Source organism: Blennius ocellaris (genome assembly GCF_963422515.1).
Source record: "Blennius ocellaris genome assembly, chromosome: 2".
Classification (NCBI taxonomy): Eukaryota; Metazoa; Chordata; class Actinopteri; order Blenniiformes; family Blenniidae; genus Blennius; species Blennius ocellaris.
Window position 1 is genome coordinate 9,400,950 of NC_137651.1, and position 20,284 is coordinate 9,421,233.

The 20,284-nt window shown below is 42.1% G+C and overlaps 1 protein-coding gene across 5 annotated transcripts in view; it reads right to left on the bottom strand.

Annotated features, from left to right (window-relative positions):
* The window catches only part of arhgef12a (Rho guanine nucleotide exchange factor (GEF) 12a), a 47,611-nt gene that overhangs the window by 4,568 nt on the left and 22,759 nt on the right, over nt 1–20,284 (bottom strand). For all 5 annotated transcript variants that reach the window (XM_080508137.1, XM_080508135.1, XM_080508136.1 and 2 more), the window contains 29 exons: nt 17,198–17,296; nt 16,141–16,190; nt 15,817–15,874; nt 15,537–15,709; nt 15,239–15,316; nt 14,875–14,994; nt 14,314–14,424; nt 13,234–13,368; nt 11,301–11,402; nt 11,044–11,154; nt 10,860–10,958; nt 10,383–10,425; nt 9,983–10,088; nt 9,726–9,863; nt 9,593–9,625; nt 8,860–8,974; nt 8,562–8,667; nt 8,271–8,474; nt 7,177–7,315; nt 7,048–7,083; nt 6,770–6,921; nt 6,457–6,603; nt 5,816–5,901; nt 4,954–5,079; nt 4,630–4,744; nt 1,135–1,235; nt 820–897; nt 638–713; nt 381–548 (listed from right to left, as the gene is read on the bottom strand). In XM_080508137.1, coding sequence (XP_080364263.1) covers nt 381–548; nt 638–713; nt 820–897; nt 1,135–1,235; nt 4,630–4,744; nt 4,954–5,079; nt 5,816–5,901; nt 6,457–6,603; nt 6,770–6,921; nt 7,048–7,083; nt 7,177–7,315; nt 8,271–8,474; nt 8,562–8,667; nt 8,860–8,974; nt 9,593–9,625; nt 9,726–9,863; nt 9,983–10,088; nt 10,383–10,425; nt 10,860–10,958; nt 11,044–11,154; nt 11,301–11,402; nt 13,234–13,368; nt 14,314–14,424; nt 14,875–14,994; nt 15,239–15,316; nt 15,537–15,709; nt 15,817–15,874; nt 16,141–16,190; nt 17,198–17,296 — 3,105 coding nt within the window. The remainder of the gene's footprint in view (nt 1–380; nt 549–637; nt 714–819; nt 898–1,134; nt 1,236–4,629; nt 4,745–4,953; nt 5,080–5,815; nt 5,902–6,456; nt 6,604–6,769; nt 6,922–7,047; nt 7,084–7,176; nt 7,316–8,270; nt 8,475–8,561; nt 8,668–8,859; nt 8,975–9,592; nt 9,626–9,725; nt 9,864–9,982; nt 10,089–10,382; nt 10,426–10,859; nt 10,959–11,043; nt 11,155–11,300; nt 11,403–13,233; nt 13,369–14,313; nt 14,425–14,874; nt 14,995–15,238; nt 15,317–15,536; nt 15,710–15,816; nt 15,875–16,140; nt 16,191–17,197; nt 17,297–20,284) is intronic.

Genomic DNA, 20,284 nt, shown 5'->3' on the forward strand with positions numbered 1-20,284 from the left:
CCGAGAAGACAAGGGCAGTGTGTTTGGCCGACTTGAAGAGTGAACCTGAGGAAAGGATCTTGCTGTATGGATTCTATACAGACAGCCTTGTTACGGCGCGTTCACACTGATCGACACTTCGTGCAGGTACAGCGTGGATGGATTACGCTGCTTCACCGCCACAGCGGCCTGAAAATTTATGACAAGCAGCAAATTTTGGTCGACTGTTGTAAATTCAGCTGATGGCCGACTGGCAGCCAAGTTGTGGCTTTTTGCTCTCTTCTCGCACACCACAGTGCAAACATCCCGATCATGACCTGATCTTCTCTTTGCTTCGACAGTGCGAAGATGTGAGCAGTTGTTCCTGCTCAATTTTTCACTCGACTCCGTTTGAAACTGACCTGTGGCCACCGAGCGCACCAGCACAGTGTTGAGTTTGATGATGGGGCTGAAGATATGCTTAGTGTCCGCAGTGCCTGCCAGGTTCTTGCTGTGACACTTCAGGATGAGACGCTCGTCCTGTTTCTGCAGCAGAACCAGGATGTCCTCCAGGAGGAGAGTGTACAATTCTGAAAGGAAAGAATGGCATGGGTCGACATGAAGCTGGGTTACAGGAGGCTGAATGCCATTAAATTCTTATGAGGAAAAATTCACGAACCAATAGTTTTGTCCTTGTTCACTTTCCATGACAGTGGACCTTCGTGCACCATTGCTCTCTTGGTTAGATCCAGATGCTGATGGATGTGGAAAAGAAACACAGAGAATGTGAATGGGGCCAAATTCAGAAAAGTGCATGCCAGCGGAGTGTGTAAAGATAAAAGGGTTGTGCAAAGAACTCACCTTCAGCTCCAGGATCATAGGGTTGTCCGTCTGCTTTAGAGAGGAGAGGTCCAATCTTCTCTGATAGTCCTCCAACCTCTGGAGGAGTTAAGCAGAGGCAGAGAGGGGGGGGGGGTAAGTAAGTGCTTTTTAGAAGGGACCCACCCGTCTGAGGAGCGAAGCAGGTCGTGAAAAAAAACCCAATTGTGTCTAAGCAGGAAAAAAAGGAACAACTGAGGATGAGACTGAAGGGAAGGAAGAGAAAATCTAGCAGCTGTCTTTAACTAAAAAACATATTAAAAAAAAAGAAGAAGAAGAAGAAATAAATCAAAATACCTGCTTGTCCTCAGATTCCTTCACAGCCTGATTGACGTGGCTGAGAATATTTCTGCAGCAGTCCGCTGCCTGCTTGACTTTGTCTTTCTCCACCGTGTTGTCTGAAAAGACACCAGAACAGAGCGTGGTGAGTCCTGCTGGGCAGCTGTCCGACAAATTGATACTTCCCCTCTCCATTAACACGTCATCATTCTCAAAAATGATGATAAAGCGGGGGGGGGGGGGGGGGGGGGCATTATGGCCCAAAATAGCTGGTTATTCTTTATCATTAGTGCTTTCGCTTGGGGTGCAAGTCAAACCGGCCAGGGCTGAAATGATGGGACCAAATAAAGGGTGCGAATATTTCCCAAAAGTTAGCGCTGGCCCTCCAGCATCATTAAAATGTCTTCCATTTGTCTGTGTAATTCACAACAGCTGGCTTGTTGATACACACACGCACACATGTTAAAGACTTTGTTTGGCTCACTTTCATCTCACTCCCCTTCTTCCTTAAGTGTTGATTTCCATTTTTATCTACTGAGTTATACTGTGTTCACATGATTAAATGCAAATTAAGTATTAATGCCTCCCTTCATGTGTTGCCATGGTTACTTGCAACATGGGTAAATTAATTTCCATCCTGAATTAACAGCCTCATTGGGATATAATTGACCTGAGGATCACAGCAGAGCTGGGCTGAACACAATAAGAGAGTTTGTACTGGATAGAGGTCGAACATAGACATCAAGCAGCCAAACTTCCACAGCAAGAATTAGGTTTTGATAAGATAATCACAAGAGTTTGTTTTGTACACTTTTCAGTGGTGCAACCCGCTATAAACCCGAACCTGTCAAGTGTGATGAACTAGACTGCAGATATAATAAAGCATCACTTATCAAGTCAGCAGACTCTGGAGCTGCATGCATTTCTGAGCAGAACAGGTTTAATAGAGAGTTGAACTGCCATTTTTCAAACAGTCAGTGACAAATTGAGTATTTGTGACTGGACTATGGAAGCTTGTGGTGGCAATGTTTTGGAAAGGTATAGTCTCATTTATACAGGTATATGTTGTGCCCCCCCCACCCTGGGTAAAAAAAACAGGGTGACACAATGTTTCCCCCAAAATGTGCACACTCTTCAGTGTTTACAGTGTTTCTATTGCTTTATTTTGCAAGGACAACTTCAGTTTCATCAACTCGTTTTTCAGTGAATAAACATTAACCTTGCAATACTGTCCTTCTCTACAGCTGGTGACATTGCTTGGACTCCTCAAATTTGTTTTGACATTTTGCCAAACAGCGCAAACACCTGGGAAAAGCGGGGCCATGAAAGCGGGCTACCAGAAGATCCATTAGGCTGCACGGAATAAACTTTCTGATGGTCAAAATCACAGAGAAAAAAAATACAATTCAGTATTAAATATAATAAACGACTTGGTGGATTGCATTAATAAGTGAACAATGGTGAGAACTAGCTCACAAACATAGGAAAAATTTTGAGCTTACAAATGTCGTTATGTTAAAACGTCACAGGTTCATCCCACTAGATATCAAACCAAGCTGTGTGTGGCCATTGAACTCCAGTTTAACACTCCTGATGTAGGACATTGATTTTGAAGCAGCCATACGAACAAAAGCTCCACCTGGTGGTAACTGAAGGAAAATCTGAATTCAAATGAAAAGAAATTCATTTGAAAGTACACAATTTTATCAAATAGGACACCACTTAGATTAATCTATAAAGAACATAGAATTCAAATTTAAAATGATCAACATGAGGTTCACGCACACACTGTGTGGGCATGATTGGTGCTTCAATTCCCTTTTTGGTTATTTGAATTCGGTGTAACCGAGACACGAATATTTTTGAAAAAAACAAAAAACATACAATCTTGTAAGCAGACTATGTCTGTGTGTGTGTGTGTGTGTGTGTGTGTGTGTGTGTGTGTGTGTGTGTGTGTGTGTGTGTGTGTGTGTGTGTGTGTGTGTGTGTGTGTGTGTGTGTGTGTGTGTGTGTGTGTGTGTGTGAATGAAAAACTGAAATTTCTACATAAAGTATCATCTTTTCTAAACCGTGGTCATTCTTCATGCTCTAACTTTCTGTTTTCATGAGAGAGATCTAATTCTGTCTAAATCTGCTTTGTATAACGTGGATGTCAAAATCGATCAAGAAATAATAATTTTATTTAGATTAAACACGTTTCCTTTGTGTCTGCCTATAGTTAATTGGGTAAAGCTCCACCATAGTACCTGTAGGTTGGGCATTGTCATGATGTAATAATGGAAACCAATTTCTGACTTTACTCAGCAGGGGAAGTCATGTTTTAATCATACATTTATTTTGTGTGTTTTGTGGTGAATTAATGCTGTTCACTATGACGAAAGTGTAGATTTTGTTCCCCCCGGCAATAAAATGTTGTAGTCAGAGGGTATGTATAGATTAGAGAGAATCAATCCATTTCCTAATGCAAAATGTAGAGTACTGGACATTCAAAGTAAATGTAAAGATTGATGTTTTGAAAATGGGACTAACACAACTAAATAATACAAATGTAAATTGATCTGACTGGAGGTAGCACAACAGATAAAAAGATAAGCAGCTCAAACAGAAGAAGCCGGCGGACTGTTTATGTTGTCCATTGTCATTCCTCTCGGTTGTTAACTTGCAAACTCACTAATGATTATTGTCTTAGTTTGTGACGTTGCAGGTCAAATGGAATTGGCTCAAGCAGAAAAGGGTGCAGTTGTGACTTTGTTTGGCAGATAATGGGAGGTTGACCAAATCGATCTCACTCTGAAAATTATTCCCCAAAAAATCCAACTTTTTCCTTTTACATTTCTGTGCAGTTATTTTTTACTTTGTTCATACCAGAGTATATAGACACAGCAGGCTCTTTCAAATGTAACATAAAATCTTTGCTGCAGTGTTGGCTAATTCATGTTCTGCTGCAGTTTTCTAAATAATGAAATATCCATAGAAACACACCTTTACGTGGATGAAAACAGCACGTCAAACAAGTCAGAAAACTAAGGCTTTCCAGTTAATGTAATGAATGTAATTTGTGACTTTAAGTCATTCGCTGACGCTTTGTCTGAGTTGACTTATTATCTATAACAGCAGGATGTTTAAGAGCATCTCAGACAAGTTACAGTCATGCAAATACAACAGCAGCAGTTAATCAGTTAATTATGTTTTTTATAAAGGTCCCCAGCATGCGAGGCAGAATCAAAATGACTTTTTCTAATGTGTTACCTATGAGGTCAGTTCTCGTGTTCAGAAGCCGGGGATGGAATCACAGGAGCTCAATAAACAAACCTTGAATAAACTGCAGATTTTCTTTCATTTCCCAGTGACTACTCTTCACAATTTTCCATGTATCTAATCTAAGAGCACAAACACCCACTAATGAAATAATTTGGGCAGGAGCAACCTTGTGCATGTAATGTGAGTTGTTGATGAGCAAATCCCAGCCACCTGTGGTAAAAGCACTCTGATTATAAGGCAACAATACAGCACCTGTGTACTTGACGATGTTGTCTAGCAGCAGGGGGTACTTTGTGAGCCGTAGCATCTCTACAGGAATGATGTCCTTAAGCTGCAGTCGGCGACACAGTCTGTTACTCTCTGCCTCCTGTAAAGCAATGTCATCGGAGTTAAACGCACTGAAACGGACACAAAACAGCTCAAATGTTTCTTTTAACCAACATATATTGTGACTTGGCAATTTAACCTTTTTGGTAGTGACATTCTGAGCATGATTCAGGCCGTAATACCAACTATTACATGAACAGTTAATACAAATTACTCTTTTTCTGTGCGACATGAGCAATCTGAGAGTACCTGGATGAATGATGTGAACCTGGAGTCCTTCTTCTGCTTGGTCTTGATGAGCTCCAAAGCAAAAGGCTGGTTGCTGCAGAACTTGCCCACAGCCTGCTTGATCTTCTCCTCCTCTCCAGCGCTGAACTGTGACCACCAGACAGGCCAGAACAGAAATGGACAGAAAGTCAGCCAATCTGGGTCGGGGGTTGTTGCCATGGAAATAGCCCGTATTTAACCACTGCAATTGAGCAGGCGGCTCCCGGAAGGGGGCCGGACTTATAGCCTTGCAGTAGACATGGCTTAAGGTTCAATGCAGTCTGGATCAATGCTCAGGCCCTCAGGGGACCGTTTACCCTACTTATTCTTCACAGAGAGAATTTAGACGCGGCTGCCAGCTGATATATGGCCACTTCTCACATCAAATGTGATACCAAGAAGCCGAGATGTCATCCAAATCTAGGCCATTGTGTGACATAACCATTTACTGAGGAAGGAGCTCCCACTTCTTGCTCTTGGTGCCACCGAGATGACATTTCTTGTGACTGAGGAGGGGAGACATTCTTCAGCATCAATTTTTATCTTTCATGTGAAGTATGAACAAAAAAAAAACCACAGACGATCCCTTCAGTGTCATGTATACAATGTACTGTTGAGTTCATGTACATGACATCGAAAATAATAGAACTGAGGCCGGGAATAGCAATCCCATACCAACATCAAATTTTTTTTTCTCATCATAAAGCAATTTCGGGCAACAGTTCAATTTCATTGAGCACAATATGTTTTTTCCCCCCACCCACATCAGTCATCTTGAAATTTATTCCATACAAGAAATTGTGTGAAAGTGGAAATACAATTTTGGCCTGAGAATTGTACTCACCCAGGAGAGCAAGTCATCTCCTATCTGATCAATTACCGAAGACTCATTTCTCTTCCGAACCGCTGCCATTTGCTCAAGTATTGAAACTGAAAATCAAAGCAGAGGCACCGAAGGACAGTCGGCATATGCATGTGTACGATAACAGACGAATAATACAACACAGCAATGCGAGGAACTATATAATGATAAAGTTTGACTTTGAACTTTATTTTAATTGACATGCACTTACTTTTGAGGTTTATTTATACTTCCCAACAGTTCAAACGAGGGCCCGTGCGACTTACCAGTTATGTAATTGCGACACTTGAAATTTAAATCCACCTTTTAACATTGTGTTCAAATTCAGATATGATAATGTTGTGTGAAAGATCGAGTATAACTTTTTATTTGGCATATCTTTCCGTTTCTTCCCACTGCGTCATCTCAGTAAGCGCAAAACAGCCATTTAACATGTAATGATAGTGTGCATTGACAACTGGAGAGATGAACACATTTCAAAAAAAGAACATCGGCCTTCGTCTGTCAACTCCGAAGATCTAAAAATAAGGCACCATGATCATGAAGAGAAAATCAGAGCCCTCGTTTAAACACAGTCATGTTCAGAATAGTGAATAGAGGATGCATGCTATTGTGGAACGTACCATGTAGCTGTACGATCTCTTCCAGGTTGGTGAAGATGTTCTTGATGTCTGCAGCAGGCAGGATGCCCTCTTTCGTGAGCCTCTGGTAGAAAAGATGGTCCAACACCCTGAGCATTCGCACATGTGCACGCTCCGTGTAAAACAGCTCTGCAAGGACAACAGGAAATGTTCATTGAGGATGGCAGATGATTTGCCACAGCATGCTCCATGCACATATGTGTCTGTACAATTACTCCATATTCTCCAATACCTGCTATGTTCTTTGACAAAATACATTGAACTTCCAAGGGAATCTTCAATTAAAGGTTCTCACCATTGATAACTTCCTGCCTCTTGATTTCGTGAGGCCTGAGACCCGCTAAAACCTCCCGTCCCACCAGCTGCTGCCAGTTTGGTGGATCGTGCTCAGAGTCTGTCCCTTGGTCGTCCTCACTTTGGACATCAGCGGCGCCCAATCCCTCCAGCCTAGAGTGAGAAGCAAACTTAGCTTTGTGTCGGCTCCATTAAATTCACGACAGCATACCAGCACTTCTTTGTTTCTTTACAGATCGATACCAGTTAAGAAAGTCCGAATGAGCAGAGCATTCTCACCTTCTTATGGCCTTTGGTGTTCCCTCATGAGCTCTGCTAGAAATGTCAGGAGAAAAATCAATAATGAAAACAAGAAATCCCGATGCGAGACAAACACAAGTGTTACTCAGGCTGTGACTGAAAATGCACCTGTCGCTTTCTCTGTCGTCCTCCTGAAGTTGGTCCAGACTGTAAAGGTCAAAGTGCGAAGCAGGATATGGCAACCCGTCCAGAGGGTCGGACTGAGGGCCGTCACTCAGCCTGGAGGGGCCGGGTGTCGAAGTGCCACCTAACAGAGTAACAACAGATAAATGACCTCGTTCTCCATCATCAACACCTCAGGCTCCATGAAGTGACTGATAACGCAAACCGGATGATAATTACAATACTTGGAGGCGCTTGTTAAAAATTTGATTGACTGCAGCCCCAACAGATCCTCTCACAACATATCAATTAAAACAATTCCAGCACGGTTGTAACTATGGCCTTACAACCACCGATTATTATAAAGCATTGCAACATTTTGAAAAAGACGCGAAAATGACAACAAATGAACCAAAAAGGCTTGAGGTTAAACTATATAGAAGTTTCAGTTTTAATTAGATTATGAGTAAAAATACACCCCTTCATTCAATTCAATTCAACTTTATTTATATAGCACCACATACAGCGCAGTCATTTCCAGGTGCTTTTAACAGAGAGAAATGCAACAATTCATTGTATTCTGATATCTTAAGATGCACCTGGAATCATTCCAACTGAATTCAGAACAAGCAATCAAGCTGGAAAAATACACTTTGATGTCAAACCATTAATTAAGCAGTTATTCATTAGAAAATAAAAAAAAAAATGGGGCCAAGTATTTGTTAATTGAATGTGGTCTTCAAATAATTATAGGTCTTCTGACAGAGTGGTTTTCACAGATAGAATTGACCAAATTCTCATCAAAGTACAATTGTGAGACAAACATAGTTTTAGAAGCTTTGCTGTATTTTAGTATTTTGTTTGGACATTTTATAATGTCACTCCCTATTTGAACAAAAACATCTTTACTTCTTATGCACGTTTTTTCAAAATTGGTCCCTTACTTGCTCAATTAAAAAAAAAAAAAAAAAAAAAGTATGTGTACTTCTACTCCAGTCGAAAATGTGAGTATTTTTGGCATATCTGCTTTACCCACATTTATCTGCATCCGTTTGCGAAGCTGTGCAAAAACCCTCGGTTTAAGCCATTTGGATACTCACCGATATCAGCATCTCGACTAACGTCCGAGCTGTAGGTGGCGCTGTTTGGAGATGAGGTGTTGACAGACATGGAGTGTGTGAGTTCAGAGCCCTCGCTTGACTGGCTGCCTCTCAGACGACCAGACTCCATATGGTCGCTTGCCCCGAGTGTCGGTTGAGACAGCTGTTTCTGGGGCCGGGGCCGGCCATCCAGGGCTTTACCCACTGAACATGGAGAGAAGTGGCGTGAAAATTTGAAAGAGCTCGAGGAGCAATGTTGCCATTTTTCTAAATCAAAAACCACCAACTCGCCTGATGCTGCTTCAATGCGACTGGGCCGCCGCTGAGGTCCAAGGATACTAGGAAATCTGGGTTTTTTCACTTTCTCCTCTCCTTCTTTTTCTGCCTTGATGCTTTTCTGTGAATCATTAAAAAACAAAACATAAAGTTGAGAGAGAGAGAGTGAGAGAGAGAGTGAGTGTGAGTGTGAGTGTGAGTGTGAGTGTGAGTGTGAGTGTGAGTGTGAGTGTGAGTGTGAGTGTGAGTGTGAGTGTGAGTGTGAGTGAGAGAGAGAGAGAGAGAGAGAGAGTTTGAGGAAGAAAAGATGTACCTTAATTTTGGGAAGAAAGCTGATTCGGACCCGTTTGGATTCCAAACTGCGAGGTTCCTTGACCCTCACACCAAGGTGCTTCATGTATGTATAGATAACATACTGCATTGTAGTGCTAAATGAAAGCGAAAACGACAACACATGAATTTGGTAATGAGTTTTCTGAATCCTGACCAACAAAACGAGGCAGAGCTCAGATTTGAGGAGAACAAGTAACCAAATTGTGACGCGTACCATATGTCATACCAGTCGTTCTCATACAATTTCTACACAAACCATCTGGGCTGTGCTGCGACCATATGGCATTTCAAACAAGGCTGTTTCAGTCAGTCACACTTTTGAATTATTTAACGTAAACATACTGCATAAATTACATGTTTTCTTTAAGAGACTGCCCGAGTGCTCAATTTGTAAACTGTGAGGGGGTTGTAGAATGCGTCTTGAGTGAGTTCAGTGTGTGTTTCATGACGTTATGTACTCCTGGTTGAAACATCAAAGTCTTTACTTTAAAGAATAAGAAACAATACAACTGACAGGCTTATTGCTTCGGTTATAAATTCCAATCCAAAGGAATCAAATGGGGCTAATACAATAGACCATGCCGCAATTCTTTAAGAGAAACATTCCTAATTTCAATGTAATGTTAAGAAAGCCTGAATAATTTGTGTGGCCAACAATCTACTTCCTCCTCATAGGAATCAGCTGAACACTTGCCTAATAGAAGATTTCTTACCATTTCTCTTCCTCTGTGGTCTGAGTAGTTAACCTGTGAGCAACACAAATAAGAGGGGATGGCGTTAAACTCTGAAGACAATGAGCATCTCTCTATTCAAATTGCATCCGTCTGGATCTGCATGGCTCCTTACAGGACGTCGTCTATCTTGGTGATGATGTTTTCAGCATAGGAACGTTCTCGCTCCAGCGTGACACGATCTCTGATTCTCTCCTGGTCCAGTCTAGAAAGCTCCACTTCAGCCACTGTGAGGCCCATACTGCGCTTCTGCCTGCACGCACCAACACATCAGTCGTACACGTGCATCAGATATATCAACAACTAAACAGTTAACATGATCCCAAGCTTCGTGTATATGCTAAAATGTCAATCCAGAATTGGTGTGCGTACCTGAAATCCTCGAGGTTTCTCTGGATATCAAGAAGCAGGGAGTCCTGCAGCGTTTGAACATGTTGTCTGTTTATTTCCTCCGGGATCAGTTCTGTCCGCCGCCGGTCTGCAAGTACAAACACACACCCGAACTCATCAATGAGTCAGCAGGTATCAAGGGATTGTAGCATGTGCGCACTAGATAGGTGTTATTAACTTTAAGCAATACTTTCCAAACCATGAGAGCATTTGATTTCCTAACACCGTGGTTAAGAGTGTGCAAGACTGACTGAGTGATCAACGTCAAGGGGTAATGGGGCTCGCCAAATGGCTGAAGTGAGCTATTAGAACTGCAGGGTGGCTAAAAAAAAAAAAAAAAAACACCACCTTTACAAGACGGCTGGTGGCATGAAATACTCACCAAGATCAGAGGAGACCGATTCAGGAACAGCAACTTTTAAATTCTGCAACAAAAATGAAACATTTGAGAAAATTCACAAGAGTGCGATGTTAGGTAAGAAAATTACTGATGTATTCATCTGACATACAATGACATTATGGCAACTTACATTTGAAGTAATTAAATTACATTTTAACAAGTCCGACAAGGACCCGGAACAGCTCTAAAGCAGTTTTTGTCGGGTGTTCCAATTCTGCAGTCACTTTCTATCAAGAATGGGCCAATGAAGGAGAAGAATTGAACCAGTGACTGGGTCATGGACGCACACATGGAGTGAAAGCTTGCACATGTGGTCTAATTCAGCAGCTTTGTCAATCGAACTGCTGCAGAGGCTCATGCCTCCAGACAATATTAGTCAGGTGGTCATAATAGTATGGCTGATGGGTGTATTTTGTGTGTGGTAGTGCAGTAGTACAAGGTAGAAAACTGATGACATACTGCTCCCCGGTCAATAAAGAAAGAGTGGAGGTCCATGAACACCCGTCTGGTCTCTTTGGAGTTGGTCTGCTTGTAGAGGTCAGCATAGAGGTAGCACAGCTGAGAAAACAATATTATAACACAGTCAGGCTGGAAGAAAACAGGAAATGACCAGACAAAAGATATTAATCGAGGAGAGTCTCACCACAGGAGCGGGGTCGAACTGAGATATGACATGATGCAGAAAGGCAGCAAGGTGGGCGGGGCGAGATTTGAGCTGCTCAATACTGTTAAAGCTGTTACACTGGCCGTTTGTCTGGAACACAACCAGGACAGAACAGGACCGTTACTTCTTATTTCCTTATCTGGAAAGTGGTGTTTCATCGTTTTCCACAGAGGTGTAATCTGGTGGGTCAGTGATGAATGACAGGCATGCTGATATTACCCTGTGAAGACAAATACCTGCTCCTGATCGGAATCAAAATAGTCGTCTTCAGCTCCAATGATTTGCGAGACAAGGCGAGAGGAGGAGGGACTGCTGACTGTGGTCGGAGACAGAGAGTCCTGAAGAGAAGACAAATGAGGTTACTTCAGGCATTAACTTCCAGAGGTGACAAAAGTGCACAAATACCTCACTACAGATAAGTAAAAAAATTAAGCTAATTTCTAAACCATCGACTCTGACCAGTTTTTCTAAATAGTGTTACGGAAAGGAAAAGTGATGTAGCTGTGAATCTGTTCACTCTCAGTGATCATATTTATTATCGATTCCTCTCGAAAGGTTATTGCTCTGTTTCCAACCCACCTGATTCATACACATAACTGAAGCCGTGGGCTGCTGCAATGCAGCGCTGGCTTTGATTCCTCATGTAAATCTCTACCGGTAACAAGGCTTAACCATCCTCCAGTGAAGTTTGCGTCTCTAACCTCTCCCTCTAACCACTGCTACGAGTTTCTTCCCACAGGCATTACATTAAACAAATGTTCATTCACTGTGGTCAAATCTGCTACACTGGTCTGATCAGTTCTGACAAGGAGAAGACAAGCACCCTGTTCTCCCTGGCCAACCAGTTACAAGCTACCGGATTCTCTGCCTCCCCACCTACAAACAACCTACTGTGATTCACGAATGTCATTTTTCAAGACAAAAATCAACATATACGAGCAGTTCAATGCCACCCCCCCATATTCTTGCTCCCCTTCTCTATCATCAAAAATAACTGCAATAATCCACTCCTCCCACTCCACGGGAACTGTTCAAATTCTATTCAAATCAGCTACAATAAACAAACAAACAAACAAACCCCCAAAAAACAACAACTCCAAAACCTCAGTCCCTTATCTAATCTCCAATTTGTAACCAAAATTGTTGAAGAAACAGTTGCATCCCGATCCACACACCTAACCAACCTGCATGAACAGTTCCAGTCTGTCCCTCCTCAAAACAGCACTGAGAAATCACTCACAAAAATATTGACACACTCAAGTCATCCAACTCTGCTCACTGACGTCCCAGCCATCCCCCGTCACTTCGGGTGTTCTACGGGGTTCTGCCCTCGGTCCGCTCCGGCTTCATAATCTACCTTCTCCCCCTCGTCAACTCAGAAATACAACATCCACTTTCACCGTTACGCTGTTCAGCTCACCCTTCTTAAGCCCCCTTCATAATATGTCCCTCTATGAATGAGAAGTGAAATAAATACCTGTCTCTTTCACAATTCACTCAAATTAACTAGTAATAAAACCGAGGCAGTCCTGGTTGGCACTAAATCACCATCAGTATCACTGTCAAGTTTGAAAACTCCATAATCTCTACCGCCCTGTTGTTGAAGAGTCATGGGAGTCATCCTGGACAGCTCCATAATATTTCAATCTCCATTCAATAACATCTCCCGCTCAGCTTTCTTCCACCTGCGAAATATCCACTGCCCCCCCCCCCCCCCCCCCCCTCACAGCCAAGAGCACCACCATCCTGGTTAACGCCCTCGTCACTTCATGTCTGGACTACTGGAACCCCCCTTTCTGTGGCCTTCATCAAAAAAGCCTCCATTAACACCCAACTCATTCAAAACACAGCTGCCCCCCCCCCCCCCCCCCCCCCCCTCAACCCACTACATCACCCCAGGGCTCTGGCGGCTCCACCAATACATCCATTTCAAGATTCTGGTCCTTACAATCAAGGTAATCCACAACCTGGGCCCCCATACCTCTCAGATCTCCTCCACATTAACACAGGCACACTCAGGTGCTCCTCATCTGTTCAGCTCTCTGTATGCCTGTTCTCACCGCAGTCACCATTGGACTATTTATTCACCTTTTTTTATTTTTTTGCTGGTGTTTACAGATATTTGATCAGCCGAGGAAAATTAGTGTTGGGGCAAAAGAGAGCAGGTACCAGGTCAGTGACGTCCTCTGTCTCTGGGGAGTGGCAGGAGTTGTAGCTGTTTCTTGGTGTGCTCTTTGGGCTGGGGAAGGACGACTCCCTTTGACACAGGCTGTCTGGAGATCCAGGCCCGAATGTGCGAGATATCTGCAGGTGTGAATAAACAAAACATTTTGGATTCAATTAAGCTCGGCCTGACCAGAACAATTAAGAAACAATTTAACCGTGCTGCCAACTTAAAGTTTTTCCACTTCAACAAAGTGAAGTGGAAGCATATCTTGTGAGGTTATGCCATGATGAGTTGTATTATGTTTTCACATCAAGCACAATCACTGCAGGAGGTACACGATGAGTAATTGGCATGCGTGTCATTAGAGAGCGCCACTAGAAGCAGCAGTATTGTTTCAAGCAGGTTAATATCCAAAATCTTGAGTCTATGTGGTTGTAAAATGTTCCAAGAGAGTGATTAAATGCCATTTTCCCCCTGACACAGCTTACAAATGACATTGTTTTATTTTCGCAAAGAAAGCATTGATGAACTGCACTCCTCGCCAACTTCCCGCTGTTTTATATCTGCAGTCGACCTGAGCACTGCTATGCGGTGGAGGACTGCAGTCTCATGGTCCTGGAGCTCTAATTAGTGGCAGTGAAGCAGGCATGTATGTAAATAAAACGCAAATTGGTTCAAGTGACTAATATCCCTGGTGCTGAAAGGCAATGGGACATATTTTTATTGCTTAGTGGACTAATCGCGTGCATTCACAGATCAGTAGTGTATACTAGAATCAAGTGGGTATTCGGAGGTGTGGGCTCTACTTTTCAGGACCGGTTTATTTAGTGTACATTCGTCTAAATTATACACTGTTTTTAGTCAACAACAAATACACTTTTTTTTTTTACTGACATTAGGTTTTTGGTATACACATGTATGTGTAGTTTCTCAGATGGTAAATGCCCCATTACAAAGTAGTCTAAATCTAACCAGGACTGATCGTTTCTTTAGAATGACAATACTGGCACTGCTGTCTGAAATCTGACCTGATCTCCAAAACAAACATTTCTTATGAGGTAGAATATGTTGTAATAACTTACAGGAGTGCTGCTCCAGGACAGGTCTGAGCTGCTGTTGTCTCCTTTAGAAGCCAGTGTGCGCTCTGGCTTATACATGCTACCATCGTCTGCATCGCCACCTAGAACAGCATCCTGAAGATTCACACAAAGGCAGACTTCCGTTAGTAACTGTTAACAAGAGATATTCACAATAAAAATCTCTGATATGTGCATAAGACTTGCAGTTTCCCCCCAAAAAGGCACTAATATGGGGTTGAAAATTAGACTAAGTATGCATGAGTATTTCAAGAACATAATTACATAAAATACAACAGCTTTAAAATACACATGGGGCAGACTAATGCGTTGATACACATAACACGGAGCTCAGTGAGTAATGTGTATAAAATAAGCTGTCACACAGACACAAAAGAGTGGCTTCCCACAGCGAAAGCCTAATCCCTTGATAAGATTAGGATTAATGTTTGTCTGGAACCATCTCTAAATGCTCGACACAAAATAACACAAAGACTGCTCGGATGTCACTGGTGCATCACTGTGCCGAGACGTCTCATTTTGCGGGGCGAATTTGTGAATTAGTACCTGTATTGTCCCTGTGGCCTTGAAGAGCTGACCCTGCAGCTGAGGAATGTATTTTTTAGCTTCCTGGATGTCTTTCAGTAGTTTTGGGGAGGGATTCCTGCTGTACTCTTCCTTCATGGCCTAAACAACAAAGAACAGCAAACGGAATTCCATTCAACAATATGGATCCATAAACACAAAAAACAAGTGCACATATTGTAAAAAAAAAAAAAAAGCATTTCAATAAAAGGTAGGCAAAAATGCGTGCTGTTTTCAACAGAGACAAGCCATGTTCCTATAAAGGGCTTCAATATACCGAAAGACAATGATGAGGAAGACAGTGGCACAACAGAAGACAGTAAATGATAATCATTTGTTTGCCAACCTGCAGCTCCTGCTGCTCTTTAGAGAGCTTCCTTTGTAAGATGTCAGCCTTCTGGTTGCAGACAATACTGTTTTCATCCTGTGGGCGAAAACAAAAATTAAAGCTGACAAATGACGCATTCAAGATGATACCACGTTGACATAATCCGTGTGCATTATTAAATATGTAAGCACACAGGGACAAAATGCCAGCGATAAAAAGGAGCCGCCGCAGAAATGACAGCACATTTCGAGAAGTAACAGATAAAGACAGCTGGAGAAATGAAAAGAGGATGAGAAGGCACTAATGCCTGTCGTACCCATGGCGACTGTGTCGAGGCGAGGCGGTCCTGAGGACTATGGGGGCGTTCTGTAGCTGGAGAGTTTGGTGAGGATATGCTAACGCCCAACATTTCAGGCTCTCCTTCAGGCAAAGGGATCTGGGCGAGCCCTGGGGGACGCCCCAATACTGTGAGGGCCACATAGGAGCCCGCTAAGACAAAAAAAGAACAGCATAAATAACAAGAGAATTTGTCAGGCTCATTCATAGAAACATTGTTGTGTTTTTTGAATATGTCTCACACTTGAATAAACACTTACATTTGATGAGTTTCACCACCTCTATGTGATTAGAATGTGTAACAAGGGTCCCGTTAACCTGGAAGACAAAAAAAGGCAGGATGAAATTTTTTTTTAAATAAATAAAATAAAGAGGTCATAATGCTCCCATTTTAGAAACAGCTTCAGATAATGAATGCCATTTATATAAAAGATTGTGGAGCTAGAGTAGAAACACTGAGTGACCAGAAGGTGGCAGCCTGGAGCCTTTCCAGTGGCCTTGGAGCAGAGGATAGATTGGAGCAGAGGATAGATAGATACAGAAATGAGCAGTATGAAGGCATTGGAGCAAGAGGAAGATAATACCTTGATGATCCTGTCTCCTGTCTGAACACCAGCCCGCTGAGCAGCCCCATCTAGAAAAGACGACAGGAGGAAAAAAAAAACACATTAAAGGTACAGAAATAAATCAAGCAAATGGAGGAGTGACATAAGTAAGTGCAAATGAGAAGGAGACCATATGGGTTCATGGTGCCGTTTCTGCAGGCTGAATACACCTTATAGCCTCGACAGACCAGATGCGGCAAAATGACTATTTTGAAAGACCATAACAGTGGTTATATTACAAGAAGGACCTGTTTCACAGCTCCACCCCAAACAAAGGGATTTAGACATGAGACAGGTTATTATGACAGCTACGTCTGACTCTGCAGTCAGCAGTGCAAAGATTAAGTATTTTGTCAACCGAAAACAACTTTAGGTTCTTCAAGTTCCTGTCTATGAGGACGTTTAACAAGTGTCACCAAATTCACGTGTATAACGTTTGCATGAAATCAGAACAGATATGCAGGTCAACACAGTACAAAACATGAAAAAAACTGTATCAAGAGATCACAGGCACATTTTACCCACTTCTAAGTTGTCATTGAAGTGAAAAAGTTGCACAAAGTTGTGGAAATCATACAAATTAAACTATTTGTGTTGAGTCAGTGACAGTAGTACATACAGGAGCCGGTAAACACAGCAGAGCATTGATGACAGTGCAAGTAAAGCACACCACGAGTTCCTTCCTTCTGTTTCTTCCACCAAAGTACAGACGGTGTAATGTTTTCTGTGATCCGAATATAGCCTGCATCATCATCTCTAACCAGTAAAAAATGACCAGGAAACATAGTGACATCCTGCCGAAGTCCCCTCTTCAGGAGACCACATTATAAAACAGAAGCTGCAGCGACACTACTGGGAAAGAAACGTAGAGCCCAGACAATGACGTCACTGGTCTAAATAGGTGTTGAATGGTTGTGGTGGTTAGTGTCCCAATGATCACTCAGATCACATCTCTTTACAAACGCTCCCACCACAAGAACTTGTTGCAACAACATCTTTTTCTTCTTCCTTTTAAGTGTGAGCCACTCAGAATTACCTTCTTTGACAAGCTGCACAAACACTGGGTTGTCGCCGCTGACAGTGAGCCCAAAGCCATTTTCATCTTTCTGGATGATCACGCATCGCGGGACCAGACCTGTGAGAGAGACGGAGAGGACAGTGAGAGACAGAACAGCCTCTTCACAAGGACTAGGAAGCCACTGAAGGAAGTTTACCTAAGTTATGGTGGTCAGCAAAACCATGTATACCATCCAGCTCGTTTAAAACATTAATTGTGAAGGGACTCCATTGAGTGATACAATGTGTAAAACCGTCCATTATTTTAGGTTTAATATGGGCGCCCACAGTTTATATATTGGTCCAGTAGGAAGTCAAGATATGAAGTTATGAATAGCAACTCTAATACTCTATCTATTTAATATTTTTAATCTAAAGATGAACAGGTGTATTGTGAAAATCTCCACAATAGACTGTTTATTTGTTCCTCATAAACATATTAGAAACACTGCTCTGTAAGGTGTTGCAGTGACCTCATCACAAGAAAGTCACGGGTTTGAATCTGGGCCAGGTCTCACTGTGCGGTTTGCATGTTCTCGCTATGCAGGCATGCATTTTCACCAAGTAATCTGGCTTCGTCCAACACTCCAAAACCGTGCATGTGCGGCTAATTGGTGACACTATAATTGCCCATGCGAGTCTGAGTGTGTGGTTCTGTTTTTATTTGCCTTGCAGTGGACGCTCAACATGCCGGGGTGTACCTTGCCTCTCCCCATAGGAAGCTGGAATTGGCTTCAAATAACTAACGAGCATTCACTGCTATATTGCTCCTGGCATCCATACCACCTGCTCTGAAGATGGGCCATTTTTGTTTAGTTATTTTTCCTTGTAAAATGACAGGAGATTTCATTGAGAAGTCATACCGTGGGCTTGATTGATTGCTGTGACACCTGATTTTTTTATGGCCTGTCGTAAATTAAAATAGCTATAAAGCCTGAAGGAATCTTAGCAAAACTATAAAATACGTTTACCTTCGTATGAAAGTGTGTCTATTGCATTACAAGTAACTGTTGATCGAATTACAAATACTGATCAGATGTAGGAGAAAATGACATGTAACCTTTAGCATTAATGTTATGCTGCAGTATAGAACAGGCATAAAAACCAAGGTCTATAACGTCAATAATATTTTGTGTAAACAACCAAGAAGACCTTCAATGTACACATCTGAAAGGTTCGACACACAGTGAACTTTTAACATACAGATAACATATCTCCAGGGACGGATTACTGTTTTCAGGATGATTGAGTCCATTGGCAAGAAACTAATGTAACTGGAGGCAAAAGGTTCCAGTTGGGTTTGGCCACTAAAATGTCGTCGTTGAACTTTAGATAGCGACAACTCTAAATTTACATTGTTGTTTTAGTATCGACTTCAGAAGCACATTTGGAGGAATGAAATGCCTTCATCGATTTTAGTGTGATTTTAACGTGAAGCCACTAGAGCTAAATATCATGGAATATCCTCAGATTTCTTCAAAACTTCTGTTCAAATCTGCCAAAAGGATATGTTTCACTAGTCAATGTTAATGTTAATGCAGTTTAGCACACATGCCTTCATAAAGTGAGGCCTTGTAGGATGATGCTGATTCTGAAACTACTTTGCATTGAGGTAGCTAGCTTTCACAACCACGTCAATGATCCGTCAACCGCCAGCAATGCTGCCATCTGCTGTTCACGTATAAGTCTCAGTGTTTCATTCACTCTGCTACTCTTACTGCTAACTAGGTGCTATAAGTTTGACCAAACGACGAAGCGGCAGTTGCTTTTATTGACAATTTTTCATTTGATATCTTATTCGTCACTTTCAAACTTTGAAACAACAGCCATATGTTTGACACCCATGGTTTTAAGTATTTTGGACCCAAAAGGACGTTTTGCAATTACACTCAATAAAAGCACATCGGAGTTTGTTAGCAATACAGGAAAAAAAACAAAAACCTGACTATAATTCAAAATGTAAAAGACTGATGATGGAAATCAGTCAGACATATCTGTTTGTGTCTCACAAGTCAAAAGGTGGAAACTAACGTTTCAGGTTCTTTATCTGATTTTTCAGGAGAATGGCAGGAAGAGATTAGTGCTTATCGTACATGTCTATCTGACTCCGACTTGGTGGACAAGACAGTACATGTTTAAGGAAACAATGCAAATTGTGCAAAAATGATCACAAATGGGAGAAAGACGTTATACCATGTCATGTCATTAAATACAGAGATGAGCAAATTGTGAGCATCTCTATGAAACGGATACGGAACATGACCCAGACTGAGCTGGGTTACCCTTTGAGCTGCGGCGTCGGCTTGTGGGGTGAGTCAGTCGATGAGGGTTGAAAGTGGAAAGGAGGCAGCTCATATATGGAAGAGAGGTCAGCGTAGCCAAAATCCCCAGGCTGGGGGAAGGGCAGTAAATAAAAGGTAAGCATAGAGCTTAGGGGAGCAAGGGGTGAAATGTAGAGAGGGCAGAGGTGTCAAGAAAGCAGATGAAGCCATCCATATCCCAGAGCTGGTGTGAAGTTGCCTCTAGATGTTGAACTTTCAACTGTGTTCACGGTTCAATGCTGTTTTACAGGTCTTCGGTGGCTGGCTACAAACACTGAAGAGTGGGTGTGCTGACATGATCACTGATCAGGTTAATCCATCTCAGCTCATGTATTATTCAGAGCTTTTGACCAATCCGTAATCAGCACCCTTGACTCAAACACAAGGAAGTGATCTGACCTTTCACACTGACCGCCTTCAGCGCCACAATCACGAACAGAAGGAAACCAAGTTTTTAGAATAGCACAAGAAAGGTCAGGTTATTTTCCTTCCATGTGAAAGTCTGAGTTTTGGGAGCTCCAAGTGCGGGTTTATGATAAATTATTTTTTTTAATTGTTTTTAGCAGTGGATTTATTCACCTCTGAACTGACCAGATCGAACATGACGCGGAACAACAAAACATATCGTTGATTAAGTGCTTCCTTGACAGAAATTAACTTTCACTTGCAAAAACATTAGCGAGCTAAAGACATTATCCTTAAGAGTTGGTCTTATACATTCACTTGAACAAGAGACAAAGATCATG